Source organism: Urocitellus parryii, chromosome 4 (assembly GCF_045843805.1).
Source record: "Urocitellus parryii isolate mUroPar1 chromosome 4, mUroPar1.hap1, whole genome shotgun sequence".
NCBI classification, from domain to species: Eukaryota; Metazoa; Chordata; class Mammalia; order Rodentia; family Sciuridae; genus Urocitellus; species Urocitellus parryii.
In genome coordinates, this window is record NC_135534.1 from 59,385,327 (window position 1) to 59,411,661 (window position 26,335).

The 26,335-nt window shown below is 46.1% G+C and overlaps 1 protein-coding gene across 2 annotated transcripts; it reads left to right on the forward strand.

Annotated features, from left to right (window-relative positions):
• Positions 1–1,934: 1,934 nt before the first annotated feature.
• Positions 1,935–25,123, forward strand: Trim3 (tripartite motif containing 3). Of its 2 annotated transcripts, XM_026414363.2 has the most exons (12): positions 1,935–2,042; positions 9,126–9,291; positions 15,539–15,770; positions 15,996–16,147; positions 16,361–16,541; positions 16,818–17,550; positions 17,661–17,764; positions 22,342–22,509; positions 22,723–22,891; positions 23,121–23,191; positions 24,301–24,441; positions 24,564–25,123. In XM_026414363.2, the coding sequence occupies exons 2-12, from the start codon at positions 9,161–9,163 to the stop codon at positions 24,714–24,716; spliced, it is 2,235 nt and encodes a 744-aa protein (XP_026270148.1). In that variant the 5' UTR covers positions 1,935–2,042; positions 9,126–9,160; the 3' UTR covers positions 24,717–25,123. The 2 variants fall into 2 exon arrangements, with proteins under 2 accessions (XP_026270148.1, XP_026270149.1); XM_026414364.2 differs by lacking the exons at positions 1,935–2,042; positions 9,126–9,291 and having other exon boundaries at positions 15,590–15,765.
• Positions 25,124–26,335: the final 1,212 nt, after the last annotated feature.

Genomic DNA, 26,335 nt, shown 5'->3' on the forward strand with positions numbered 1-26,335 from the left:
TTTGGGCTTGTTGATCTACACGATGCATTCAATCACAAAGCAAACATTTACTGAGTGCTTTTATTTGCCAGGCATTGCATTAGGCCCTGGGGAAATATCAGTGAATAAAACATGGTCCCTACTCACAGTGCCTACAGCCTAATGAAGAATAGAGACAAGTAACTAGGCAACTACAAAAGAGTGAGAAGTACTAGGATACAGAAATACAGGGCTTGCTTGGGAGTGAAGGGGCATCTAACTTAGACTGGGGCAGGGATAGGCAAGTCCACTTGAAAAGCTAAGACCTGAAGAGTTGACTAGATGACAGGCAGAGAGGCCAATATATATGAAGGCTGAGTAGGGTTCCAATTGCGGAATGAAAAGTGGAAGAGGGCATGGAGAAAGGGATCTGTGAAACCTTCTAAGTAGAGGTTTGACAATTTGGGGGAAATTTAGGGTTGAGAAAATAGTCCAAGGGGGGCCTAATATAGTGTGGTACAGTCTTCAATTTCTTCATCTTGGATTGGCTGGGGATCCTATTCTGGAACTCCAAACATGAACAACCCCTTAGGCTCTTCACAAGAACTGGAGCACTCCTGTGCTGGTTGCTGGAACTCAAAACTTGAAAGACTGAGGCAGTTTCCATGGTCCTTGCTGCACCCAGGTGTTGAGCCCAAATCTGAGCCTTAAGTCACAAGAAAGCTTCCCAACAGCACTAGTTTAGTTGGGGCCTAGGTGTCACTACTTCTATTGGCCCTTGGCCAAAGAAAGCTCCAGAATTTTCAACATCCCCCACCCCCAATGGAGGGTTGGAGAAATGGGAAAACCCAGTCAGCAGATTCTTATAGTGCTGGGCTTCACATGAGCCTAATTGTCATGGATACTGCAGTTTCCAGGCAGACTTCCTGGGGTTTGGTTGGTCTAAAGTTATCTGACTGGAGCTTAATTATTGAGGCAATGGGCATTTTGGGGGCTACTGAGGTTCTTTCAATATAAGGGCACTGAGTCTCCAAATGACTCGCTGTACTGCCCAAATCCTTGTTCTACCAGTTTCTGAGTGATTAGAGTTAATGCCTTGGGGAGCCACAGTCCTGTTCCTTCGGTTGTAAACCGGGCCAAATAAAAGAAGCTATCTATTACGGTTATGAGTATTAAATGAGGTAATGTATGTAAAGTGAATAGTTCTGTGTCTAGTACATAATAAGCACTAAATCCCTGTTTTAATTTTTTATTATTTCCCATCTGGGCTGCTTTTCTATAATGCAATGACTGTGAGAACAATTCTGGGTCTTTGGTGTGAGGAAGGGAGTCGCTGGATGGTCTGAACCATAATTTCCTTACGAGGGGGCTCCTGAGTCAACTAGTCTCACCTATCTATACTGTGAATCCCTTTTCCCAGGGCTTTGAGTATTGCCTTTCTCCGCCCAGAGTTCGTGCAGAGGTACAGAAGATCCCTGCTCTCAGCAGAAACCAAACTAGCAAATTCATAGGCACCCCCCAACCTCCAAGAAATCCAGGAGACGGCCAGGGCGGGTTCCCAGAGTTCGAAATCCCTGCTAATCCAGCAGCTTTTTCCTGAAGGAGCCTCATCCCAGTACCTGAGATCGACCACACCGCCCTTCCCTGAGCCTTCGGGAGCGGGAGGCAGGTGGCGGAGATCCGGGATATGAGATCCAAGATCCGGCTTGCCGGCTCCCCAGCCGCACCTCTGAAGGCAGAGCTGGCTAGAGCCGCAGGGGCGTTAGGGAGGCGGTGCGGGCGGGTTGGGGGCGGACGGGCAGGGTGTGGGCGGGGCCTCCGTGGCGTCGGGAGGGGCGTGGGTGGGTCTTCGGGACTGGAGTCGCCCCCTCCCCCGGCCGGTCTGCAGCCCCGCCCCAGCCCCTCCCTCCGGCCTGTGCGGCTGGTCCGGCGGCGGCGCCGGCGCGGGGACAGGCGGAGGCGCGGGACGTGGGGCGGCGCCGCGGGCAGGGCCGGGCGGACGGGCGCTGGCAGCGGGGGCAGCGCCGCGGGCCCCTCCGAGTGGCCTCAGTCCGGGCCTTGCCCTCTCATCCTGCTCCAACACAGTGAGTGCGACTGGGGGCCCCAAGGGTGCGTTGGGTATCCCGATGTGCCTGGGTGTGGGTCAGGGTCTGAGCGACCGTGTCCGTCCGAGCGTCTGTGGGTGGGGGCGCAGATGCTTTTCAAAAGCTGTTCCTGTCTCCGTCCACGTGAGGCGTGTCCATGACCAAGAGAGCAGCGGGGGGATTCTTCGGGCTATGACTGCTCACGTGAGGTCCATGTTTGCGGGGCGAAGGGGGGTGCGGGCGAGGCAGGTTAACGCGGGTGGATGAGTGATGGTGCCTTTTAGGAGCTAGGGGTTTGGGAGCTTGTGTGTGTTGGCGGAGGGTGGCGAATGCTGCGGCCGAGGGTGGTTGAGGGTGGGTGGGGTTGCTGAGTGGGACTCTGGAATCTTATGGTTCAGCTTGTCCGAAGGTTTCCTTTCTCCATGGTGCAGGCACCTCCACCCCTCATCTCCCCCACCTCCATCGGCACTCAGAGGCCCACTAGCCAGGATGGAGGACATCCCTTTCTCCTCTGGCACTGCTTGCTGGACAAGAAGCTTCGCAAGGAGCCTATTTCTTGTAGGAAAGGACCCTGCTGGCTCCTTTGCAGTATGGGCTCCGTCTGGAGGGCCCTTGGCCCCTCCCTGGTTCTGACCTCCTCCTTACTGGACTTGGCTTAAAATACTGGACTGCAAACCTGCAGGGACAGATGGTTGCAGGTTGGAAGGGCAGGCTGCACCCCAGGGAGATCAGTCAGACTAAAGGCAGGCCTTGAGCATGTTTCTGATGTGGGGGTCTGACGTTCACTGCAGAAATCCAGGATTGGCCCCACCAGGGAAATATATCTGGGATGTTAGAGCAGGTACAGAGGTCTTCTTCACAGGTCTCTCCGTGCCAGTCTGTCTATCTCACAAGTGCCCATTCATCCTGTAATCAGGGCTCTGGTTTGCTGCAGAATTGGAATCAGAGCTGCGGGCCAGACAGGTGCCCTGCCTATCTTGGCTTGCATACCTCCAGTGACAGAGCACTTACTACCCTCTGCTGTGGGAAATCTTTCTTATGTTAAGTGGAGCTCTCTCTCCTAGAACTTCATTCACTATCTTGTTATTGCCTTAGGTTTTTGCTTTTCTGTTGAAAGGGAACTGCAGAGATTTAAACATGGCTCTTCTGTCATCAACGTATATTGAATATCTTCTATGTGCCAGGTACTGCTTCAGCCACCTAGGGGACAATGGCATTCTTGCTGAGAAAAGAACTTGAGGAAAGGGGATCATAGTTGAGATAGGATAGCTTGCCTTCAGAAAAACAGAAAAGCTGTATGGCTGGTGAAGGTGCTGAGAAGGAATGTCATGGGTGACTGAAACTCAGCAAACATTTATTTTGTAGGGAGGGTCATCCTTTAACACACCTAACCTTATGGGGGAAACTAAAAAATCAAATAATCAAGGTAGTATAAACCAAGATTTTATCATGGACATGTATTAAAATTTGTAGAGACCTTTGGCTTGAAACAGAGCCTTAGGATTCTCAGATTTTGAAAACAAAAAGACCACCTCCCTCCCAATTTACAAGTAAGTGGATGGGGAAGAACTTATCTTGTATTAGTGGAGTGACAGTGAGGGCTAAATCCTAGGTCTCCTGACTTTTTAAATCTAGATACATTTTAGAGGCAGCCTCAAGGATATAGTCATAGCTTGTATCTGAAAGGTGAAAGAAAAGTCAGAATAGAGATTACCAGGGTTCTGGCTGATGTGGTTGGGCGAATGTTGGTGCCTTCTATGGAAATGAGAAACACAGCAAGCAGAGTATGTCAGAGGAAAATGAATTGGAATAGCCCTGTGCATTTTCCCGGTAGAGATGTCCAAGATGCAGTTAAGTCTTGCTCTCTTGCCCAACTAGTCTGTGTTAATTTTTTGTTTCTCTTTCTTTACTCACTGGTTTTCCAATGTACCTATCAATCTCCTACTTGTCCCTCAAGACCCAGCCCAAATATCCCTTCCTCTGGAAACCTTTTATATTCTCTACCAAGTTAAATTCTTTCTGCCACAGAAGTTTGGAAATGACAGCGTCACAGTACTTATCATATTGTAGTTGATTTATGTCTATTTCCCACAGTAGTCTGAACACTTGTGAAAGATAGGAAGCACATTTGATTCAGTTTTATGCCTCCAGTCCCCACTCAAAGGGCCTGACCCAGAGAAGTTTGATTGGAGGATTCATTCCACTACTAAGAGAGTAGTGCTGAGATTGCTACTGTGAATTTCGTCTCTTTCCTTATCTACCAGTCTTTATTGAAAGGGTTCCCTGGATTTGAGGACTTTACTTCATCCAAGGTTTCTTTTGTTCCAGAGAAAGCACCAAAGCTATATCCTGCAGTCATTTGTGGTTTTGCTTAGGTCTCAAATGATCCAATACACATGGAGGCTAGTAAGTGGGAGTGAGTCATTTTTAGAAAGAGAGCCTAGCTGACCTCTTAAATACACTTTTCAACAGTGCCTTGGGTACCTCCACCCATCACTGTTTAAGTCATGTATAACTGGGAATCTTATGAGATTGTAGGAAGAAGTAGTAGGGAAAATTAGATGCTGTTTGGGAATTTGGAGAAACTGAAGAGCCTACAAACATTTTTTGTAGATATCAAGTATCTAGTAGAGACAGCACTAGATGTCTTCATTTGTTCAAAATCAAGTTTTTGCTTTACTCCCTTGATCTGACTTCCTCTTCTCCAGCTCCCAGAAACTACACTCTTTGAGGTTAATGTCTGCTTCTTTTGAACTTAAAATCATGGGCCCTCGCTGTGGTATTTCACAATGAAGATCACTCCCTTGTTTGTGAAGCTGTTTTCTCTTTTGGCCTTCACATTTGTCTTTTCTGCTTTTCCTTCTCCTGTGGCTATACTTCTCAATCTTCTTTGCAGACTTTGCTTCCTGGGCCTGTATTAAATATTGGCATTCCTTGGATTCATTGTATTAAACACTGAACTCATCACCCTCTCGTGCAAATTAATCTTCTTCCAGTTTCCAAGCTAGAAAACTAGGAATCATTAAAATTCCTTTTTTCCCCCTAGATTTTCATATAAAACTAACCAGTTGCCAGGCCTGGTGGTGCACATCTATAATTCCAGCTGCTTGGTAGGCTGAGACAGGAGAATTACAAGTTCAAAACCAGCTTGGGCAACTTAGTGAGACATTGTCTCAAAATAAAAAGGGCTGGGGGATATAGCTCAGTGGTAAAGCATCCCTGGGTTTAATCCTCAGTATAGCAACAATAGCAATAACAACAAAAAACCAACCAACAAATTACCAAGTTCAGTGGATTCTTTCTTATGAAATCCATTTCAACTGACTCTCTCCTGTTACCCTAATCAAGGCAGTCTTAACTTTCTACTCTTGACCCTCTAAGCTATTTTCCCCATAGCAGTAAAAAATATACTTTGATGACCTCTATGCTTAAACTTCCTTTCCCCCAGCTACCACCAAACTTTTCCTTTGTTCTTTGGATAAAACCTAAATACCTCAGCAGGGAAGGATAAAGTCTAAACTCCTTAATAGGGCCAAGGAAGCATTGTGTGATGTAGATCCTACTTACCTCTGCCTCTCATTTCTTAGCCTTCTCTTGTGACTGATGCAGCCTCCTGAGGCAGAAGGCACCATGTTCTCTGTAACTTACTCATCTTGTAGTTCTCAACTAGAATGTCACTTTCTTTCAAACTCCCTTGACCTGCAATCTCTGGACCCACCCCTGCTCCGGATCTGAGTTAGGTAATTTTTTTGTGAGTTCCTAGAACAATCTGTTTGCCCATGTGATCCTCACATTGCAGTGATCTGTTTATTAGATTGTGGAATCCATGAAGCTGAGTTGTGACAATTTATCTTTGTATCCCCAGCAGAGGTATTGAGTGAATGCTGAATAAGGGAATGAGATGCCTTTAGAACTGAGCCATAAAGGATGGGTGGGATTAAGGATGTAGGGGTGGCAGAAAGCAGCTCAAGGAAGGAGGGTAAAATCCAGCTCTGAGTCTAAGACCCTCTTAAGTGTCTGTTATGATAAATTGCCCACTTGAACCACTGCCTGTTGGGGGGCTGATCTCTAGAGTACAGTGGGATGGGAGAGGTAGGTCTAGGAGCCCAGGAAAAGAAGAGAATCTTAGATTCAGACTGGGGTATGGCCTCATCAGTAAGTCTGGGTGGAGAACTGAAGCAGGAAGGGGAAGGGAGGGAGGAGCTATTGGTCTTGGCTATAGCCCAGTCCCCGCCCCTGTGTGACAGCCTAGGAGAGCCCTTGGGGCTTGGAGAGAGGTGGAGTCTGACATTCAGCTGCCCCAGCAGGGCTCTGCAGACCACTCCTACTCTTCCTCCTTTCTCCAGACTAGAGCTTCTGTTAGCTTCCAGCAGCTCCCCTTTCAATCTGCCACCCCTCACTCTGCCTTCCCTTTTGCTATGTTAAGTCTCCAGATTCTGAACCTGTCACATCTGGAGAGAAACTCAGGAACCCAGTGCCCATGTCAGGAGAGGATTTTCTCAGACATGACCTTATAAACCTGTCCATGCCCACTGTCACACAAACATAAGGCATGTACAGCTCAGCCCTTCTCCTCTCCCTCCCACACTTGAAGAGGGCTCTGAACTGGCCCCTTGCATGCATTCATTCGTTCGTTCATTCTCTGTCTTTAGAGAGACCCATGATACATCTAAATGGGGAAAGCATTGGTGACCTGGTCCTAGTCACAACCTGTTTTGAAATAGTGTGGCTATTTTTCTGCTTTCCTTCATGGCCAGATTTCTGTCATGAATTATCTACATCTGCTATGTATGTTAACTTCACCTCCCATGCATTCTTCAATCACTCTGTCCTGACTTCTGCCCTTACCACTCCCTCCACAACCAAATCTGGTAAACACTTCTCAGTCCTTATGCCAGACCTATCTCCCCTCCCACACTGTTTTTTGTTTGTTTGTTTGTTTGTTTTTAACAGAATTGGGAATTCAACTCAGGGGTGCTCTACCACATACCTAACCCTTTCCAGCCCTTTTTACTTTTTATTTTGAGATAAGGTCTTGCTAAATTGGCCAGGCTGACCTTGAACTTGTGGTCCTCCTGCCTCTGCTTTCTTAGTAGCTAGGATTGCAGACATGTATCACTATGCCCAGCAACCCCATCTTTTTCTTGAAGCTGTCTCCCCAGATCTCTTTGGTTTACACTCTCTTGAATCTCCTCCCATTCCACCTTACTTGCCTTTGCTAGCTCTGCATCTTTGGGTGCAGCATTTTTCTTACTCCACTCTATATCCCAAGACAGCCTCATCCATTCTCATTGCTTTAAGTGCCATCGATATGCCAATGATTCCAAATCGATAACCAGCCCAGACTTCTCTTTTGAACTCCTATGTTCTGTTCCTTACTTGACAACTGTATCTGAACATCACAGACACACCTTAAACAGCATGCCTGGAACAAAATGCCCCAGACAACTTCTTCTTAGCTTCTGCTGTCTGTTAAAGGCCCACCATTTGCTCAAGTGAGAAATCTGGAAGTCATTATTGACATTCCTTTTTTCTTCGTATGTCCAATTCATCATGATATCCTTTTGATTCTACTCCATGACTGTTTCTTTTATCAATCCACCTTTCTGCCTGTAGCTCTGCTAATATCCAACATCATTTTACCTGAAGACTGGGGTAGCTTCCTAATTGGTCTCCCTGATTCCACCCTTGCTTCTTTCTCTTTTCAATTCTAATAGTTACCAGAATAACTTTCTTTTTGGGGGGTGGTGGGGGATGGGGGTGGTAATACAGGATTGAATTCAGGGGCACTTGACCACTGAGCCACATCCCCAACCCTATTTTGTATTATATTTAGAGACAAGGTCTCACTGAGCTGCTTAGTACCTCACTTTTGCTGAGGTTGGCTTTGAAGGAAATCCTTCTGCCTCAGCCTCTTGAGCTCCTGGGCTTACAGACATGAGCCACTACATCCGGCCCAGAATAACTTTCTAATTTATTTTTATTTACTTGTAAATTACATCACCTCCTTCCCCACTTTGGGATAAAATCATATTCTTAACCTAGCCTATAAATCCTTTATAGGTGCAGCCTTTTTATAATCTCATCTCAAATCTATTTCTCAAATCCACCTCTTAACCACATGGTTCATTCAGTTCTCAATGAGCTTTCTGCCTGAGAATCTTCGTATGCTTTTTCTTCAATCTAGAATGATTTTCTCCCTAATTCCTTGTTTCCCACCCTTATCCCTACCAGTTTTCTCTCATCTTCAGATTTGCTTAGGTTCACTGCTTGGAGAGCCCTTCCTTGATCTCCAGTCAGAAGTGTTCTTTTACATCATATCCTCTTGGTTTTTATAGTACTCCCCCAACACTGATGTGACACCTTGTGTAATTTTATATTTACTTGTTACTTTGTTATGTTGTATAATTTTGTATTTACTTGTTACTTTGTTAATTGCCCCGCTCCTTTTTTTGTGTGGTACTGGGCATGAAACTTGGCCCCTCTCCTGTTAGGTAAGCTCTCTACCACTGAGCTACACACCCAGTGCTTTTTGTTTTTTATTTCAAGATAGGACCTCACTAATTTGCTCAGGCTGGCCTCAAATTTGTGATCCTGCTACCTCAACCTCCAGAGTAGCTGGGATTCTAGGCATGTGCCACCATGCCCAGTTTGGAAGGCTCTTGGAGGAGGGTTTGGGAGAGGCAGAAGAGATGAAAAGTGGGTGTGTCAGTGAAGATGGACATCCCTGTATCATGCACTTGATGTGTACTATTTCAGATTCTGAAAACAACCATTTGTGGTAGGGAATTATTATTTGCTCAATTGCATATTAGGAAACTGAGGCTTAAAGAAGGCTTGTTCAAAGTCGCACAAATGGTAAGCAAGAAACTGAGCCAGGTTAACCCAAGTCTGCTGTGAAACAGATCACCATGCTCAGGGGTCATTTATCACATCCACTTTACCTGCTCCTAGTCACTTCCCTGTCCTGTTTCTGTCAGGGAAGAGAGGGGTGAATTTCTCTGCAGGGGATTTGAATGGTGGGGATCAGATGGAAAGAGGGAATGCTGGCCTCTCTGCTGCTGACCATCTCTCTGTACACAGGCTGTTGTAAGTGGCAGGAGCCATCTGTAGTCACCATGGCAAAGAGGGAGGACAGCCCTGGCCCAGAAGTGCAGCCAATGGACAAGCAGTTCCTGGTGTGCAGCATCTGCCTGGATCGGTACCGGTGCCCCAAAGTTCTGCCTTGCCTGCATACCTTCTGTGAGAGGTGAGGGGTTGTATACTGGTGAGGGAAATATTCACTCATGGGAGGGGAAGCAGGTGATCCCCAACCTGCTGGAGAAAAGGGTTTGGATATAAGAACCTGTGAGTTCCAAAATCTGCTAATACTAGGCCAGGGTTCCTTCCCAGAAAATGTTTTTTTTTTTTTTTTTTTTTTTTTTTTTGCTCCTTCCCAGATCCCAAGGCAGCTTTCAGTATCACAGAGAAATCAGACAGTGCTGAGTTTCTCAGTCGGCTCTGGCACTGTGGATTTTGTGACCAGTAGGAGGATTATTGAAGCCAGGTCTGTCCTTTCCTGCCCATCCTCATTGTCATACTCAAGCATTGATTGAAAGGCAATTATTCCCAGCCTCTAGACTTCTAATCATCATTCATTCATTGAATATTTATTTATTCAGCAACTAGTACATATCAGACCCTGTCCCAGACATTGAGTATATGGTGATGAGCAAAAACAGATATGATCTTTTCTCTTTAGGAGCCTGAATTATAGTAGATGGGCATGGTGGCACATACCTGTAATCCCAGCAACTTGGGAGGCTAAGATAGGAGGATCTGGAGTTTGAGGCCAGCCTGAGCAACTTAATGAGACCCCTTCTCAAAATACAAACAAAAAGAGCTGAGGATGTAGCTCTATGTAGAGCATTCCATCCCCAGTACCGCAAACAAAACAAAATAAAACAAACCCCTGAAAACAAAAGACCATAGAATAGTGAAGGAAATAGTAATCAAATAATTATATAGCCAGATTATGGATAAATGTAATATTGCACCCTTATAGTGCTGCAGATAAAGTGTCAGCTATGAGAACTTGGCAGATAGGATCTGTTATAGTCCAGAGAATCAGGGAAGCTTCCCTAAGGTGCGATTCTGAGGATGAACAGGTGTTAGTTAACTAGGTAAAGTAAGTTGGAAGAGCATTCTAGGCAGGAAAGAGGACATGAAAGAAGCCACTCTCTCCAGCTCTGCTGAAGCAGAACAAGTGTGATTGAGGATGCCTGGGACAAAGCTGGAGAAGGAACTGGAGGCCAGATCATGTGTGCTTGGTATATCTGTTAGAGAATGTGTGCCTTTCCTTGAAAGCCACAGAAAGCCTTTGCAAGGTTTTATGCATGATCACATCTGTATTTTGACCATATTCTCTCTTTGGCCCTCACTCCTCATGAGTTTTTCTTGGATGTCCTGGTCCCTGGGTCCTTCTCACCATCACCTTCATCCAAACCTTCCCTCTGTTCTACCTTCACTGAAACTTGGCTCTGCCCAAGACATTGCTTCCCTTCCAGATCTGCTCTTTTGAAATTCTAACTCCACTGCCTTTCCCCTCACTCAATAGGAAATGGTCTCAGCCTTACCACTCACAAGTTCTTCTATCGACGTGGTGACTTCATTAACCACTTATGCTTCTTAGTTCTTCATTGTTTCTTCTCTACTCCATCTCAATGATACTCTCTCCCAGCAGTGGTCTCAGTCTGGTCATGATCTGGAATAATACCAATTTTGTGGTCATAAACTTCAGTATTCTACTCGTGTCTTTTATTACCCCACTGCCACTATGCTGTCTTTGACTCCCTAAAAAAAGTCTAGCCCCCTCAACTGCTCCCTTTTCTCCCAGTCACTGACTCTTCCCTGACCTTCTTTTCTTTCCTGCCCATCCTAGATCCTATGGATGATCATCTGACTAGCACCTACATAGTTCCCTCATAACTTGGGCATTTGCTAAATCCATGACAGCTCAGTGCTGGATCAGAGCTGTAATTGGACATCTCTGCACTTTCTCCTGTACCCAGATCACTGAGTACTCCTGAAGAAAATAGGTGCCTAGGAAATTATAATAATGATAATAACAATAGCTACAATGTATTGATTGCTGTTTGTCAGGGACTTTCACTGATTTTTTTTTTTTTTTTTTTTTTTTTGGTATCAGGGGATTGAACACTTGGCCACTGAGACACATCTCCAGCTCTATTTTGTATTTTATTTAGAGACAGGGTCTCACTGAGTTGCTTATCACCTCACCATTGCTGAGACTAGCTTTGAACTCGCGATCCTCCTGTCTCAGCCTCCCAAGCTGCTGGGATTACAGGCATGTGCCACTGTGCCTGGCTTGCCAGGGACTTTCTAAGTGATTTACATGTATTGATTTATTTAATTCTCATAATAGATACTTTATTACCCCCATTTTAGAGAGGAGGGAACTAAGATTCGGGGTCATTAAGTAAGAAATATGGCCAAGACTACTCAGCATGTAAATAGCTGAGATCTGAATCCAGATTTGACTGTAGAGCCTTCATTCTTCACTAGAACCCACTCATTTATCCTTTGGTCCTTGCTCTCAAAGAGCTTACGTTCTAGTAGTCATTGGATAGTAAATAAGTGAATAATCAAAAGACTTGCAGCTTCTACTAAGTATTTTGTAGTAAACAAACTGTAAGTGATGAGCTGGAGGATATTCTATGTAGTCACCAGGGATAGCTATGAGAAGGTTACATTTGACTTGAGTTCTGAGGATGAGAACAGGTAGACATGTAGATTATTGTAGGCAACAGAAAATCTGGGTGGAGACCTTAAAGAAGAAGTCATCAGAGCATATTCAGAGACCAAAAAAGAAGCTAGTATGTATAACTGAGGAAGGAGGAAACTGGGAGGAGATGAAATCAGTCATGGCAATTCATGGGGGCCCTTGCAGTTTTTAGGAGAGTATTTGGATTTTATTCTAAGCAGAGAGGGAAAGTATGGAGGTCCTTTCTATTTTTTTTCTTTCACAAAGTAATGTGATATAAATGAGATTTTTGGGGGGGGGCAGGTGTAGTGGTGCATGCCTGTGATCCTAGCAACTTGTGGGGGCTAAAGCCAGAGGATCATTAAGGCTTGCCTAGACAACTTAGTGAGACCCTGACTCAAAATAAAAATTTTTTTAAAGTTTTTTTTTTAATCCCTAGCACTGCTAAATAAATAAATATAGAGATAGATTGTTTTTTTTTAATAAATTAGCTTAATTTAAAAAAATATTTTTTTAAAGCTCACTTTGGTTGTATGGAAAATGGAGTAAAGAAGAGTGGAAATGAAACCAGTTAGGAAACTGATGGTTATTGAAGTCAGGTACACGCAACAGATAGGAAGGAGGAATTGGTAATTTAGAAGGTATTTTGCAGGAGTAATGCTAGAATCAGTGAGCTGGGAGAAGAGGTTTCAGAGTTGGCGCTGTGGCAGTTGATAAGATATGGTTGGTGGTGGGAGCATGGATAGACACCTGGGGTGAAATGGAAGAAAAGATCATTGGGGTGAGGAGGTTAGGGAATCAAGAAATCACAATGATAACAGGTCATTTTGTGTCTATCAGAGGCACCGACAATGATGGCAGAATGTGAGGGAGACAGGATGTAATAGAAGAGAGTGAGTCAGGAAAAAGACTTCAGCAATGCGGGGAGCGACTATTAGGTCAGTGGAGACAGTGACAGAGAGGGGTGGTACAGACAGAGGCATGAGTTTCAAAAGAGCTGAAGACAAATAGAATGTTCCAGTTGGGAAGAGGGGGGCTCCACCCTACCTCTGGCCCTACGGAATGTGGAGCATGAGACAAAAACCACCCTCTACTTGAGAAGACTTCAGGGAAAAGTAGGTCACGATTAAATAAGCTAATATTTGTGAAGCATTTAAAATTGTGCCTGGCATGTAGTATGTGTTAAATTTTATTTCATTAGTGGAAAAGGTATAGAGAACATTAAGAGAAGAGGTTAAGGATATGGAGAGTTTGGGTAATACAGATCTTCCCTCCACAAATTTGCAGTCTTCAAATACAGCTGCTTGCAGTCCTGAGGTCTGTTTCTAGTAAGTATCATGTACCCCCTGCCCCCATGGCAGTGACTAATCCCAGCCACCACAGTCTCTAACTCCTCCCTCCTTCCTCTCTTGTGCCCTTACTGCTGCTGATCTTGCCTGAGGCAAGTTAGGCATCCTCTCTGGGACTTTGCCCCTGTGCTCCTCTATATCCACTTCTCCTTTTCCGCTTCCTTCCATCAGAGGATGGTGTCCACTCCTCCCTTTCAGGACAACCCAAGCCATTCCCTCCATCCCCAAGACTTTGTACTGTTGGTTTGCTAATTTCTTCCATCTCTCCCTTTCTACTGGCTCCTTCTTAAATTATAAACATGCTCAAAACTCCCAGCACAAACATAGAAAAATTCTCTGTCCTCTTTCCCCCCTCCAGTGCCATCCAGTCCCTCAATCCCATTCCCATTCAATTGCCTGACCTCTCCTTTACTCTTCAACTTTTATCAGTCAAGCTTTTCTTCTCTTACAACTCCTTTACTCTTTTTGTTTTCCGCTCATGAAGAAAAGTACCCTCACATTTGTCACGTTCAGTGGGCATTTCAGTCCTCACCCTATCAGATTCCTCAGCTGCATTCCACCCTGGTTAATATTCATTCCTGTTTGGACTCATCTTGTTGCCCTAACACTGCTGCACCTCTGGCCTTTCTGCTCTCCTTGTTCCATATATGCTGAATGATCCGTCCCTCTCTCCTATCACTATTTATCCCTTCTTGACTGATTTCATCCTGTTCCTTGAATATAAAGGCCATCTAAATATTGATGGCAGCCCCATTTCTATTTCTAACCTTTCTTCTCCAACTGTCTACTGGTACCCTCTACCTGGATATTCCACTGTTTCACTAAGCCAAACTGGAAAATGCCAAACTTCCTATAAGTTACTCCTCTCTGTTTCTCATCCTCTTGAATATCACTACTATCCACTCAGGTACCTAAGCTAAGAACCCAGGATCCAGCCAACATTCATCTCATTTCACATAACAATCAACACTTTTCACTTGTTAAATACTTCTCAAATTTGTTCCCACCTCATAGTCCCAAACAGTGTTGCCACTGCCTAAATCCAGGTCTCCCTTACCTCTTTCCTAGACTACTGTAAGAGTATACTGCTTAAGTACATGCTTTTCTTTGCTTTGCATTTAAATCCAGGCTCCAGAGCTCACTAGTTTTGTTACCTTGGACCACTTGCCCTTTCTGAGCCTGTTAACATAAATTGAAAAGTATAGCACCTGATATACATGTACTTATTAATAAATGATAACTAGAAGATGTCTCCTTCCCTTCAGATTTACCCTTTACGCAGGTTGGTGCCAAGGAGTTTTAAAAAATGCAAACCTGACTATCCCATGTTCTTGTAGCTCCCTCTTGCTACTGGAATTAACATCACGTTCCTTGACTTCTCTTAACATTCCTTGGATTGAACTTTGTCTCCAGTCAGTTCAAACTGCTTCTAGATCCCCATAGACTGTGCTGATTCTTGATTTCTTCTATATCTGGACCACCCTTCCTCCTCTTCTTGTATCTTTCTCTGCTCTGGCTAATAATTATTTGTCCATGAAGATTTTGGTTACATTACTTCCTCTATAGCCTTTCCTGGGCCATCTTCTCCACTCACCTAAGCCAGATATATTTCCTCATGACTACATCTACTATGTTCCTTGTATTAATGATAAGTAATACTAGTAGCCTACCTTATGTAGCACTTTGGTAAGTCAGGCATTTTACATTTAGTCCTCTTTAAATGTAAGCAAGTCCTTTACATTTACTCCTCTGACAGACCCTGTGAAGTCTTCACTGTCTCCATTCTACAAAGGAAGAGTCCTTGGCTCATAAAAGTTAAGTAACTTGTCAGGGGTCACACTATATAATCAGTCATTGACCTAAGAGTTAAACCCAGGCAGCCTAGCTCCAGGACTCATGCCCTTAAACATTACACTATTAAATGCTTTAAATTCTGTATTTCTGTGATTTTGTTTTTCTCTGAAGCCTAGAATTATTTTAAGGGCAAGTACTGTGCTTTAGCTTTTTATCCCCAGAGCTTGGCTCAAATTAGGCAAGAGTGGGAAGCCGGTAAATGTTTAATGAGTTAAAGGAGGGTGGGGAGGCTAGTTGTACATTTTCTTGAGGTTTTATAAACACCTGTGAAAGGTAAAACTGTGTTTGTGCATACTGTGAGGAATGCAGCTATGTCTGCTATTCTGAGAGCACCCAGGGATATATTTCAATTCAGTCATGAAAGGCCTTTTATACCTGCTGGCAGATGAAGTATATGTGTGTCAATCACAGAGGTTTCAAAATGAAGTGTAATTATGGCACACCTGTAAGGAGGGGGGTTCACACCTATGGGGGGAGGAAGTAGAGGCTGCCCCACCCCCTTCCTTTAACTGCCCCTTCTTCCTGGCCAGATGTCTCCAGAACTACATCCCTGCCCAGAGCCTGACGCTGTCCTGCCCGGTGTGTCGGCAGACGTCCATCCTCCCCGAGCAGGGTGTCTCAGCACTGCAGAACAACTTCTTCATCAGCAGCCTCATGGAGGCCATGCAGCAAGCACCCGATGGGGCCCACGACCCCGAGGACCCCCACCCCCTCAGCGCTGTGGCTGGCCGCCCTCTCTCCTGCCCCAACCATGAAGGCAAGGTGGGCCCAAGCGAGGCCCAGTGAGGCCAGGACTTGGGGTGGGAGGAGGAGGAAAGGCAATGGCAGGGAGCCAAGTGACTGTGGGTGAGAGGTGTTTCTCTAGATGAGTGTCCAGGTAGGGGGTGCACTTGGAAGGTGAGGGGCATGGAGGGCATGTGGGAAGGGGAGAGGGCAAAAGACTTGTAGAGTTTGGCTGTTGCCTCACCAGAGTCCTTGTACCGCCAGACGATGGAATTTTACTGTGAGGCCTGTGAGACAGCCATGTGTGGAGAGTGCCGCGCAGGAGAGCATCGGGAGCATGGCACAGTGCTGCTGCGGGACGTGGTGGAGCAGCACAAGGCAGCCCTGCAGCACCAGCTTGAGGCTGTGCGTGGCCGGTAGGCACTGGGTGGGGCCCAAGGCTGGTGAGGCTGTGGTGATGGTATCTCAATAGTGGCAGGGTAGGTGTCCTGGGGAGGGGAGAGAAAGGGTCTGGGAGGGCAGAAATAGAAGTCTCAAGAAGGTATCAATTAAGGATCTCCCAGAGGGTAGCAGTTAGTGTCCTCAGGGAAAAGGGATGGTCTGTTTTATGAGATGTTTCCATTCCCCAGCTTGCCCCAGTTGTCTACAGCTATTGCCTTAGTCGGGGGCATCAGCCAGCAGTTGCAAGAGCGCAAGGCAGAAGCCCTGGCCCAGATCAGTGCAGCCTTCGAGGACCTGGAGCAAGCGCTACAGCAGCGCAAGCAGGCTCTGGTCAGCGACTTGGAGACTATTTGTGGGGCCAAGCAGAAGGTGTGTCTGCTTACCCTTTCCAATAATTGTCTATTGTGAGATGTCTACTTGCCTCCATTGCCCTCCCCCTCCACATCTTCCACAGCAGCCTTCCCTTTACCCAACCTCTGTTTTCTGTCTCCTAACATGGCCTTATAGATGCTGTCGGCATCTCCCTTATCCACATAAATCTCTTTGTATTTCTTTCATGCCATGGTACTATTAAGTTCATCAGTAGTTGCAGAGTTTCCCTTGGTGCCAGTCTGCACAGCCATTCCTCCCCTCTCGCCTCCTCAGGTGTTGCAATCCCAGTTAGACACACTGCGCCAGGGTCAGGAGCACATCGGCAGTAGCTGCAGCTTCGCGGAGCAGGCACTGCGTCTGGGCTCTGCCCCGGAGGTGTTACTGGTGCGCAAGCACATGCGAGAGAGGCTGGCAGCTCTGGCAGCTCAGGCCTTCCCAGAACGGCCACATGAGAATGCACAGCTAGAACTGGTCCTTGAGGTTGATGGGCTGCGAAGATCGGTGCTTAATCTGGGCGCATTGCTCACCACCAGTGCCACTGCACACGAGACAGTGGCCACAGGCGAGGGCCTACGCCAGGCACTAGTGGGCCAACCCGCCTCGCTCACTGTCACTACCAAAGACAAAGATGGGCGGCTGGTGCGCACAGGCAGCGCTGAGCTGCGAGCAGAGATCACAGGCCCGGATGGCACGCGCCTTCCTGTGCCAGTGGTGGACCACAAGAACGGCACTTATGAGCTAGTATACACTGCACGCACCGAAGGCGAGCTGCTCCTCTCAGTGCTGCTCTATGGGCAGCCAGTGCGTGGCAGCCCCTTCCGTGTGCGTGCCCTGCGTCCTGGGGACCTGCCACCTTCCCCTGACGACGTGAAGCGCCGTGTCAAGTCCCCTGGTGGACCAGGCAGCCATGTGCGCCAGAAGGCAGTGCGTAGGCCCAGCTCCATGTACAGCACAGGTGGCAAACGGAAGGAGAACCCAATTGAGGACGAGCTCGTCTTCCGTGTTGGTACAGATGGCCAAGGGTAGAGCCTAATGGGGGAGGGCTCAGGCAGGGGGTGGGGCAAGGAGGAGAGGAGGTTCAAAATGATATCCTTTCCTCTCTCATCCCTCCCCCAGGCAGTCGTGGAAGAGAGAAGGGTGAATTCACTAATTTACAAGGTGTGTCTGCAGCTAGCAGTGGTCGCATTGTGGTAGCAGACAGCAACAATCAGTGTATCCAGGTAAGTACCCTACTAAGTGCCTCTACCTCTCACCAAAAAGGGTTTCTCAAACTACCACCTTTTGAAAAAATGGAGGGTACAGGTCACCTCTTGAAAGATGAAACCCTGCATATAGTACCATTCACCTGTCTCCACAGGCCACTACAGCAACCAGTACCTTCAGTCAGACACCAGGGTTTCCTGTGCTTGCAGCCACTACCTCCCAGGCCATGGCTCATGTTAGATCAGATCCTGGACCTCAAGAATCTGGTCATTACCCTTCCCCTCTGCCTCTTGAGCTGCCAGCTGGCAGGTTTACTTTCTCCCTTTTGTCATAGTGGTCAGAATGTAGCCTGCCCTGTCATGCCATATCAGCCTGGCTCCAGGGGGAATACTGCCTGCCTGGAGTCTCTTAAATCATTTAGTTAGCTAGACATTTAAATGGGGGGGACTAACTTGACCAAAGAGGATACTATCCTTCCAGCGGCTAGTGCAACCCCACAGGTGGTCCTGTTCCTGCCTACTTAGTACCTCACAGAGTTGATTAAGGCATCTGCCACCTTGAATGGACATGGTCGCTGATGCATTGTGAGCTTTTTAAAACCAGGAAACATGTCTTTTTTTCTCTACTCCTTGTAATATGTCTAGAGCCCAGTATAGGGGTCAGTGGTGGAATAAACAGTTAAAAGCTCAGGCTTTGAAACCAGAAACCTGGGCTTGAATCCCAGCTCTGCCACGTACTAACAAGTCATGTGACCTCTTTGAGCTGTAGTTAACTCATGTATAAAATTAGGAAAAGCATCTCTCACGGTTGCTGGCGATATTAAGTGATGTACTGTATCTGACACCTAGTGAACCTTCTAATATTAGCTGTTGTTAAAAATATCATTGTCCAGGTGAAGGCTGTAAACAAAGGCAAGGACGTAGGAAAGTGCTAGAAGGGACTGTTCAGAGAACTGGAAGGATACCAACAGGGCTGCAAGTAGATTACTATTAGGAACTGGGGGTAGCTGAGGTCAGATTGTAAATGGTTTGGAGATGATGCTGTGGAATTTTGGTTTTGTACCACAGGGAATTATTTCTAACTACCATGTTCTTCAGTTATTAGAAATATGTTATTGGGTAGCAAAATTTTCCTGAAGATCCCTACCTCATAATAGCTATACTTTTAAATTTCCTGATCCAGCTCTGCTAAAATCTTTTATTTCAGTGACAGTTCCTCTCTGGCCCCTGCTTTCCACTTAGCAGGTTAAAGGTACCAAGAACGCTTCTGTGGCCAGATTCTCAGTCCTAACCAGCTCCCTTTATTCCTACCCTATTCCTAAGGGCAGAGGATCTGAGAAGCCCATTGCAGCACAGGGAGGCATTTGGGCTAACCCTAGATGGTGAGGTAGGGCTGGGGAGCAGGTGGTAGGAGGACAGGTGCTGAGTCTTTACTTGGGTAGACCTTCCACCTTCCAATTCCTTGTATCACCTTATGGCACAAAAGTTGAGATTTGGGACACATCTTTCCTGGTGTGAAACAAATGGTGCTCACATGGTTACATACACAGAAAAATGGATGTTGCTTTGTATTCCATAGAGAGGAGATATGGCTGTCCTTTATTTAAGGGTGAAGAATTGAGATCGAAGGCCTCAAACATCTGATTTCTATTCCCACCTCTGCCCCCAATATCATATCTCAGATGCCAAAGATGAGATTTTGCTTCTCCTACTCTAGGGTCCTCAGAACTAGTATGGACTGGGATCCCAGATAGGGTGCAAGATCTCACTTTGTTCACAAGGTTTGGGATCCTTGTGAATTTTTTTTTTTTTTTTTTTTTGGTTCTTCTGTGGTGTAGGGTGAAGCAAAGCCCATCATTGGAACCACACTAATAGAGCAGAAAAAGCTCTGTGATTTTGAAGGAAGAATTTAATTTGTGTATATTATGTCATTGTCTTAATCCAAACATTTTGTCAGCTCTTCATGAAAAATCCTCTTTCCCTTCAGTCAGAATGTTGGTCAGTTTCCTTCTCTGACCTCCCTTAGCATCTTGCTATAGCAGTTTTCATAGTTTGCTAGAAGCATTAGTTTATTCTATTATCATTTTAGTTCTTTTGATTTTTGTCTGGTTTTATTTTATTTTGTTTCTCTCACTTAGATTACTAAAGTCAGGGATCTACTTACTACTCCTAGGGCATAGGAGAAATATTAAGGACCAAACTAGGACACCAGCAGATTCTAAACATATCAGGGAAGCAAATATGATGAGTTATCAGATGTTGAGGAAGAAGGAGGGATCAAGAATAGCAAGACTAGTTGGGTGCAGTGGCACATGCCTGTAATTCCCACAGCTCAGGAGGCTGAGGCAGGAGGATAACAAGGTCAAAGCCAGCCGAAGCAACTAGTAAGGCCCTCAGCAACTTAATGAGACTCTGTTTCAGAATAAAAAATAAAAATGTCTGGGAATGTGGCTAAGTGATTAAGCACCCCGTGTTCAATTCCCCAGTATTAATAAATAAATAAATAAATAAATAAATAAAAGAATGGCAGGACTTTGCCAGGCAAGATGGCACATGCCTGTAATCCCAGTAGCTCAGGAGACTGAGACAGGAGGATTATAAACTTGAGGCCATCCTCAGCAACTTAGAGAGATCCTCAACAACTTAGTGAGACCATATCTCAAAAAATAAAAAGGACTAGGAATGTGACTCATTGGTAAACTGCCCTGATTTCAATTTCCAGTTCCAAAAAGAAAAAAAGAAAGAAGATGATAGTACTTGATGGAATGGGTGCATGGTTGTCATTCAGGAGCATACCCAGGTATATGTTGATGGGTTCACTTTCTCACATTAAGTTTGTGGTAGCTATACAGCATCTGAGTGGAGATATCCAGTTTAGGTCCAAGATTTACCTGGGGACTTCATTTGTTTGGTGAGTTCCTCTCAATGCTGAAAGCTATATCTCTGCTGAAAATTCAGCAGCAAGCAAAACAGAGGCAGTCCCTTTCCTTTGTGGGCCTTAAATCCTTAGAAAGGGATGCAGATATTTAACAGGTAATTAATCACAAAGTGACAGCTGAATATAAAGAGCACTGTAAAGCATGCATCAAGGAGACCTAACTTTACATGTATATATTGATTTGTGGAGGGTAGGGGCTGGTCATTAAAGGTTCTCAGAAGAAGTGACCTGGAAATTCTAAGAATCCAAAGATGAGTAGTAGTTTTCCAAGTGTAAGAGCTGGTATGAGATAGGATGGGAAGAACATGGCCTTGCAAAGCCTCATCTGTCTACCGAGCTGTGTAGACTGTAGGAGGCACTGACCCGATGGTACCTTTTAGTCCCCCTCACTTCTGGTCTTTAGCTTGTGATACTTCCCTTCTCATGCTGTCAAGTGATGTCCTGATGCAGAAGAATAGTACAGAACCCATGTGCTGTGCTGGCTAGCCAGATAAAGGCTTGCTAGAAGGTCTGCATCAGGAGGAGGTGATGTCTGTTGATGGCACCAGTTAAAACAGCCCCAGAGATCTAAGACATGGGGGTGGGGCTGAGTCAGGGAACCCAGCCCATCAAGGAGGGAGCAGGTCTGGATCAAAGAGCAAGGCCAAAGTTCAGAACTTGGGTTCTCAAAGGCCACTCCTTCCTGACTCTGTTAATTCATCTTGTATCCCCAGAGCCTGTAACAAAGCAGAGTATAGGAGAATTATGCAGTGAATAATGTTTTGGCTGTGAAGGAGAAGCTGGAAGGCTTAGTTTAAGAGGGAAGGAGGATTAAATGAGGTGCTTCTAGGATGGAGAGACCTAAGCATGCAGGGCAGCTGAGGTGGAGGAGGTAGAAGAGGAAAAGTTGAAAGGTTCATTCTATCTAGGAGGAGGGTTACCTTGTCAACCCTACAGCCTGAATGGAGTAATCCTTGTACACTTTTTCCTCCTTCACCTACTCCTTTCCAGTCTGCTATGAAGTCCTGTTGAGTCTTCCTCCTATCTACTTCCCTTCAGCCTATATCCTTGATCCAAGCCTTCATCATTTCTCACTTAGACTCCTTTAGCAGCCTCTGACTGGTTGACTAGCTTCCAGCCCTGTAACCAGAGTGCTCTTTCTTAAAAGTAAATTTGATCTTGTCACTTCCATACCCAGATATTTTCATTGACTGCTCATTACACCTAGGATAAAACATAACTCCTCTTGGTCACCAGAGTATTCCCCTCAATCCAGCCACACAGGACATGTCCTTGAGCAGTGCCCATACTCAACTCTGTGCTTTCACACACTGTTCACTCCATTTCCTATTCCTTTTTTTTTTTTTTTTGTCTGATTTTGGTTCATCATTTGGCATCATTTTTAGACTATTAGCTCCAGTATCCCCTTCTCTTGGTGTCTTTCCTCACCATTCCTCCCAACCCCTTTCATCTCATAATCCCCTTCACACCTCTGCTGCATGTTCCCTGAGGTGTGCTGTCACATTTGATTCCTCTGTATCCCTGGCATGGTGTCAGTGAGTGCTTGTTGAATGACTGAATAAATGGGGGGTTTCCTCCCTCAGGATCCTGCTTTCTTCCCTCTGTGCCTACAGTGTTTCCCCTCCTCCCTGCTCCCTCCCTTGCTCCTCTGCTCTAGGTTTTCTCCAATGAGGGCCAGTTCAAGTTCCGTTTTGGGGTCCGAGGGCGCTCACCTGGGCAGCTGCAGCGCCCCACAGGTGTGGCAGTGGACACCAATGGAGACATTATCGTGGCAGACTATGACAACCGTTGGGTCAGCATCTTCTCCCCTGAGGGCAAATTCAAGGTGAGAGGCCCGCACTTGCTGTACTTGGTACCCTTGGTGTCCAGCTCAGCTGACCATGCTTGTGCCTCTTGCTGGTCAGGGCCAGAAATGGTCCAATCCTGCCTCTTGTTGCTCTCTGGTCCATCCTCAGCCCAAGGTTCTGTTCTGATGTAGGACCTGGAATGCTTTCCCCATTAGTCGGGATAAAGCCCTTATGGTACCTCCTATCTCCAGACCAAGATTGGAGCCGGCCGCCTCATGGGGCCCAAAGGAGTGGCTGTAGACCGGAATGGACATATCATTGTGGTTGACAACAAATCTTGCTGTGTCTTCACCTTCCAACCGAATGGCAAGCTGGTTGGACGTTTTGGGGGCCGTGGGGCTACTGACCGCCACTTTGCAGGTATGGGAGGACAACTGTAAGATCTATCCCAATATGTCCCAGAAAACTCCCCTGGATACCCTAACTCTATAAAGACCCATTCTCCTCTATCTTGGACCCTTTAGCATACCCTAATGTCATCCTCCCGGAGAGGTTTATCTCAGCCCTAGATACTGTGTCATTCCAGATACTCTTTCTTGTCCCACTCAGTACCTGAGCTTAATGCCCTAACAACCATTTTCTATTTCAGGGCCCCATTTTGTGGCTGTGAACAACAAGAACGAGATTGTAGTAACGGATTTCCATAACCATTCAGTGAAGGTCAGTGTCTTCCCTCACTCCATGACTACTGTCCCAGTGTCCTTTCCTCTTCCACAAGACTCCTTTCTCTCTCATCTCCTTTTTTCCCTCTTGAAATAATTCACTGAACCAATAAGCATTTATGACATGGCTACTTTGTCCTACACACTATGCTAGAAGCTGGGGTTACAGTAATGAACAAAGCAAACACATTTTCTATCTTCTTGGTTTGTCAGGTAGGAAAGAGAAGATGGTAACTAGGAAATTACAATATGATATGATAGGTTCTGTAATAGGGAGGTGCAGGGAACTGTGGATGAGTATTTGATTCAGAGGAGACTGTTTGGGGAAGACCTAAAGCACAAATGAGAATTAACCAGAGGTAGAGAAAGAAGAGAGTGTTTGAGGCAGAGGGCAAGGAGGAGCCAGGAATGGGAAATGGACACCCTTAGGGGTGTTCAAGAAACCAGATGTATTTCAGAGTCAATTTGAGGAGGGCACTGCTCCAAGGTGAGGGTGAGGCCCATGTGCCCTGTTAAGGAGCTTACTCTCTTCTCAGTAGCTCTAGAGTGTCCTTGAAGGATTGCAGGCAGAAGAGTGATGCAATCCTATGTGTCTTAGAAAGATCACTGTGGCTCTCAAATCCCCATTTCTGCATCTGTGAAAATAGGATAGTCTTTTGCCTATCTCCTCTGGGGCAGGAAGATTAGTCTCACAGTGGTCCAGATGAGAACTTGGGTCATGATAAAGTATGTACATAAAGTATAGTACAGATTTGAGAGGGATTTGAGATAGAGTCAAGGGTTGTGTGAACTGTTTGGCTGTCAAGCAGAGAATATGATAGAGTTGAGAGCGACTCATGCCATTGGGTGGTACCAGTCATGGAGTTTGAGAACTCTGACAGCTGCTTTCTCAGGGAAGATGTGCTGCTTAATTTGATATGTTTAGTGGACACCTGCTGAGCCATCCAAGAGGTGGTAGGCTATGTGGATTTGAAACCTGGGAAGAAGATCTGAGCTGCTACTATAGATCTGGGGATCCTCAACCCTAGTGCTTCACCCCATCCTTCTCCACGGACCCGCCCTCTGCCTGAGGCCAGGTCTCCAGTCCCTAGCCCCTTCCCCCGCCAGGTATACAGTGCCGATGGAGAGTTCCTCTTCAAGTTTGGCTCCCATGGTGAGGGCAACGGGCAGTTCAACGCTCCCACAGGAGTAGCTGTGGACTCCAATGGGAACATCATTGTGGCAGACTGGGGCAACAGCCGTATCCAGGTGAGTGAGGCCTAGGGATAGCATGAGAGTGAGGTTTCCTGCTTTGCCCTTGTGCCCCTCCCGCAAGCAGCCTCTTACCTGTCTGACCTTACCTTTCCCTTCATTTTCCACTCCTTCCCCAGGTGTTCGACAGCTCTGGCTCCTTCCTGTCCTATATCAACACTTCTGCAGAGCCACTGTATGGCCCACAGGGCTTGGCACTGACCTCGGATGGCCACGTGGTGGTGGCTGATGCTGGCAACCACTGCTTTAAGGCCTATCGCTACCTCCAGTAGCTGCACAGGGGCCCTGCCTGGCTCATGGAGGGACGGACAAAGGGGTGATTGGACAAGAGGGTCTGGCTGGGAGGTGGGCCAGATCTGGCAGCACTGAATGTGGGCTGTGGGCGTGGGTGCGCCCATACCTTCCCTTTCCTCCCCAAACCCCATGGTTGCACTTTATTTATTCGGTTCTTGCTTTGGTGACTGGGTGGGCCTGGACTGTGGTCCTAAGGATGTGTGCAGAGCTTCACCTTATCCCCTTTACACACCTCCCCTGACCCCTCAGTCTGCTCTCTGCCCCACTGCCTGGGGCCAGAACAGCCTCTTACTCCAGGACAGAAGTCCCTCTGGTTGTCTCCCTACCACCCTTTACACACTGACAGAGACAGCAATACCCCACCCCCCATATTAAATAAATGTCTTCACCAAGATGTTTTTGCTGGGTTCTTGTGGGGTGGGACTGTGAAGGATGGGTTGTTGGGACCAGCTCTGAACTAAAAGGTAGACAAACAGGTAGGCAGGGTACCCACCTTCCCCATGGGCCCCGTATTTTGAAACTTCAGGAGAGGAAAGCAAGAGAGGGTAAATCCCTGGGACTTTCAGCCACCTCCAAATCACCATTTCTGCATTTATGATAATACGACAGTCTTTTGCCTATCTACTATGGGGCTGAGAAGAGCAGGGGAAGACCCTTGCCCAGAACACAGCCAGCAGCTCCAGGGAAAGCAGTTTCACGATATGAAAGTAATGCTTGAAGCCCAAGGTTTCCCTTTCCCCACAGTGGAATGAGGATCTTCTTACCCACTCCTGAACTCTAGTCTACCAAAGTTTGCCAGTTCCAGAGATAATTGAAATATAAACAGCATTCAGTGACGTAGGAAACAGACTTATGATTTTCACTTTTGTTCAAAAGACTAAAGCTCAGAGCAACAGGTCATAATGCTGATGAAGTGTAGAGAACAGAATTGAATCTGTAGCTGTGAAACTCATAACTTATAAGTTATAACTCATAAGTTATAGCATCTTACTTATCTTCATGCCTCTGGCACCTAGCTTGATGACTACCAGAGAAGGCACCCAACAATTTGGGAAATGATTGGGAAGGCTGATCATCACAGGTCATGGAAAATATTAAGACTTCATCCTAAATAGCATAATTTCTGGGCTGAGGATAGGAGTATCTGTCCATGTGGAAGACTGTGGAGGCTTTGCAAAAGTCAGAGGGCACTCTTAGATCATCCATATGAAAGCCTTAATTATATTTATCTCTCTGGTCTTTTCTATCCCCTCTGGTTGAGATGGGAGGCAGGTTAAGGGACAGATAAGTTCCTTGAAAGTTCTAAGGCAGGTGTTTTTATAGGGCCTATACTTCTGATTCTGATAATGTACAAAATTGCCTGAGCCACATGCCCTGGCCAGCAGAGGTAGTGTTCTTATTTATCAACCACTCACACCAGTAGAGTCTTCTTGAGAGCTCTCATGTGATGGTCTATCACTCCCCTGCACCCCTATTTTGAGCAAAGTACTAGCAATAATACTAGTACTTACATACTAGTATTAAGCTCAAAGTTCCCAGTCCTTAACCTTTTACCTGTGAGTACCTAAAGGTAGGAGAGGAATAAAATAGCATTAAG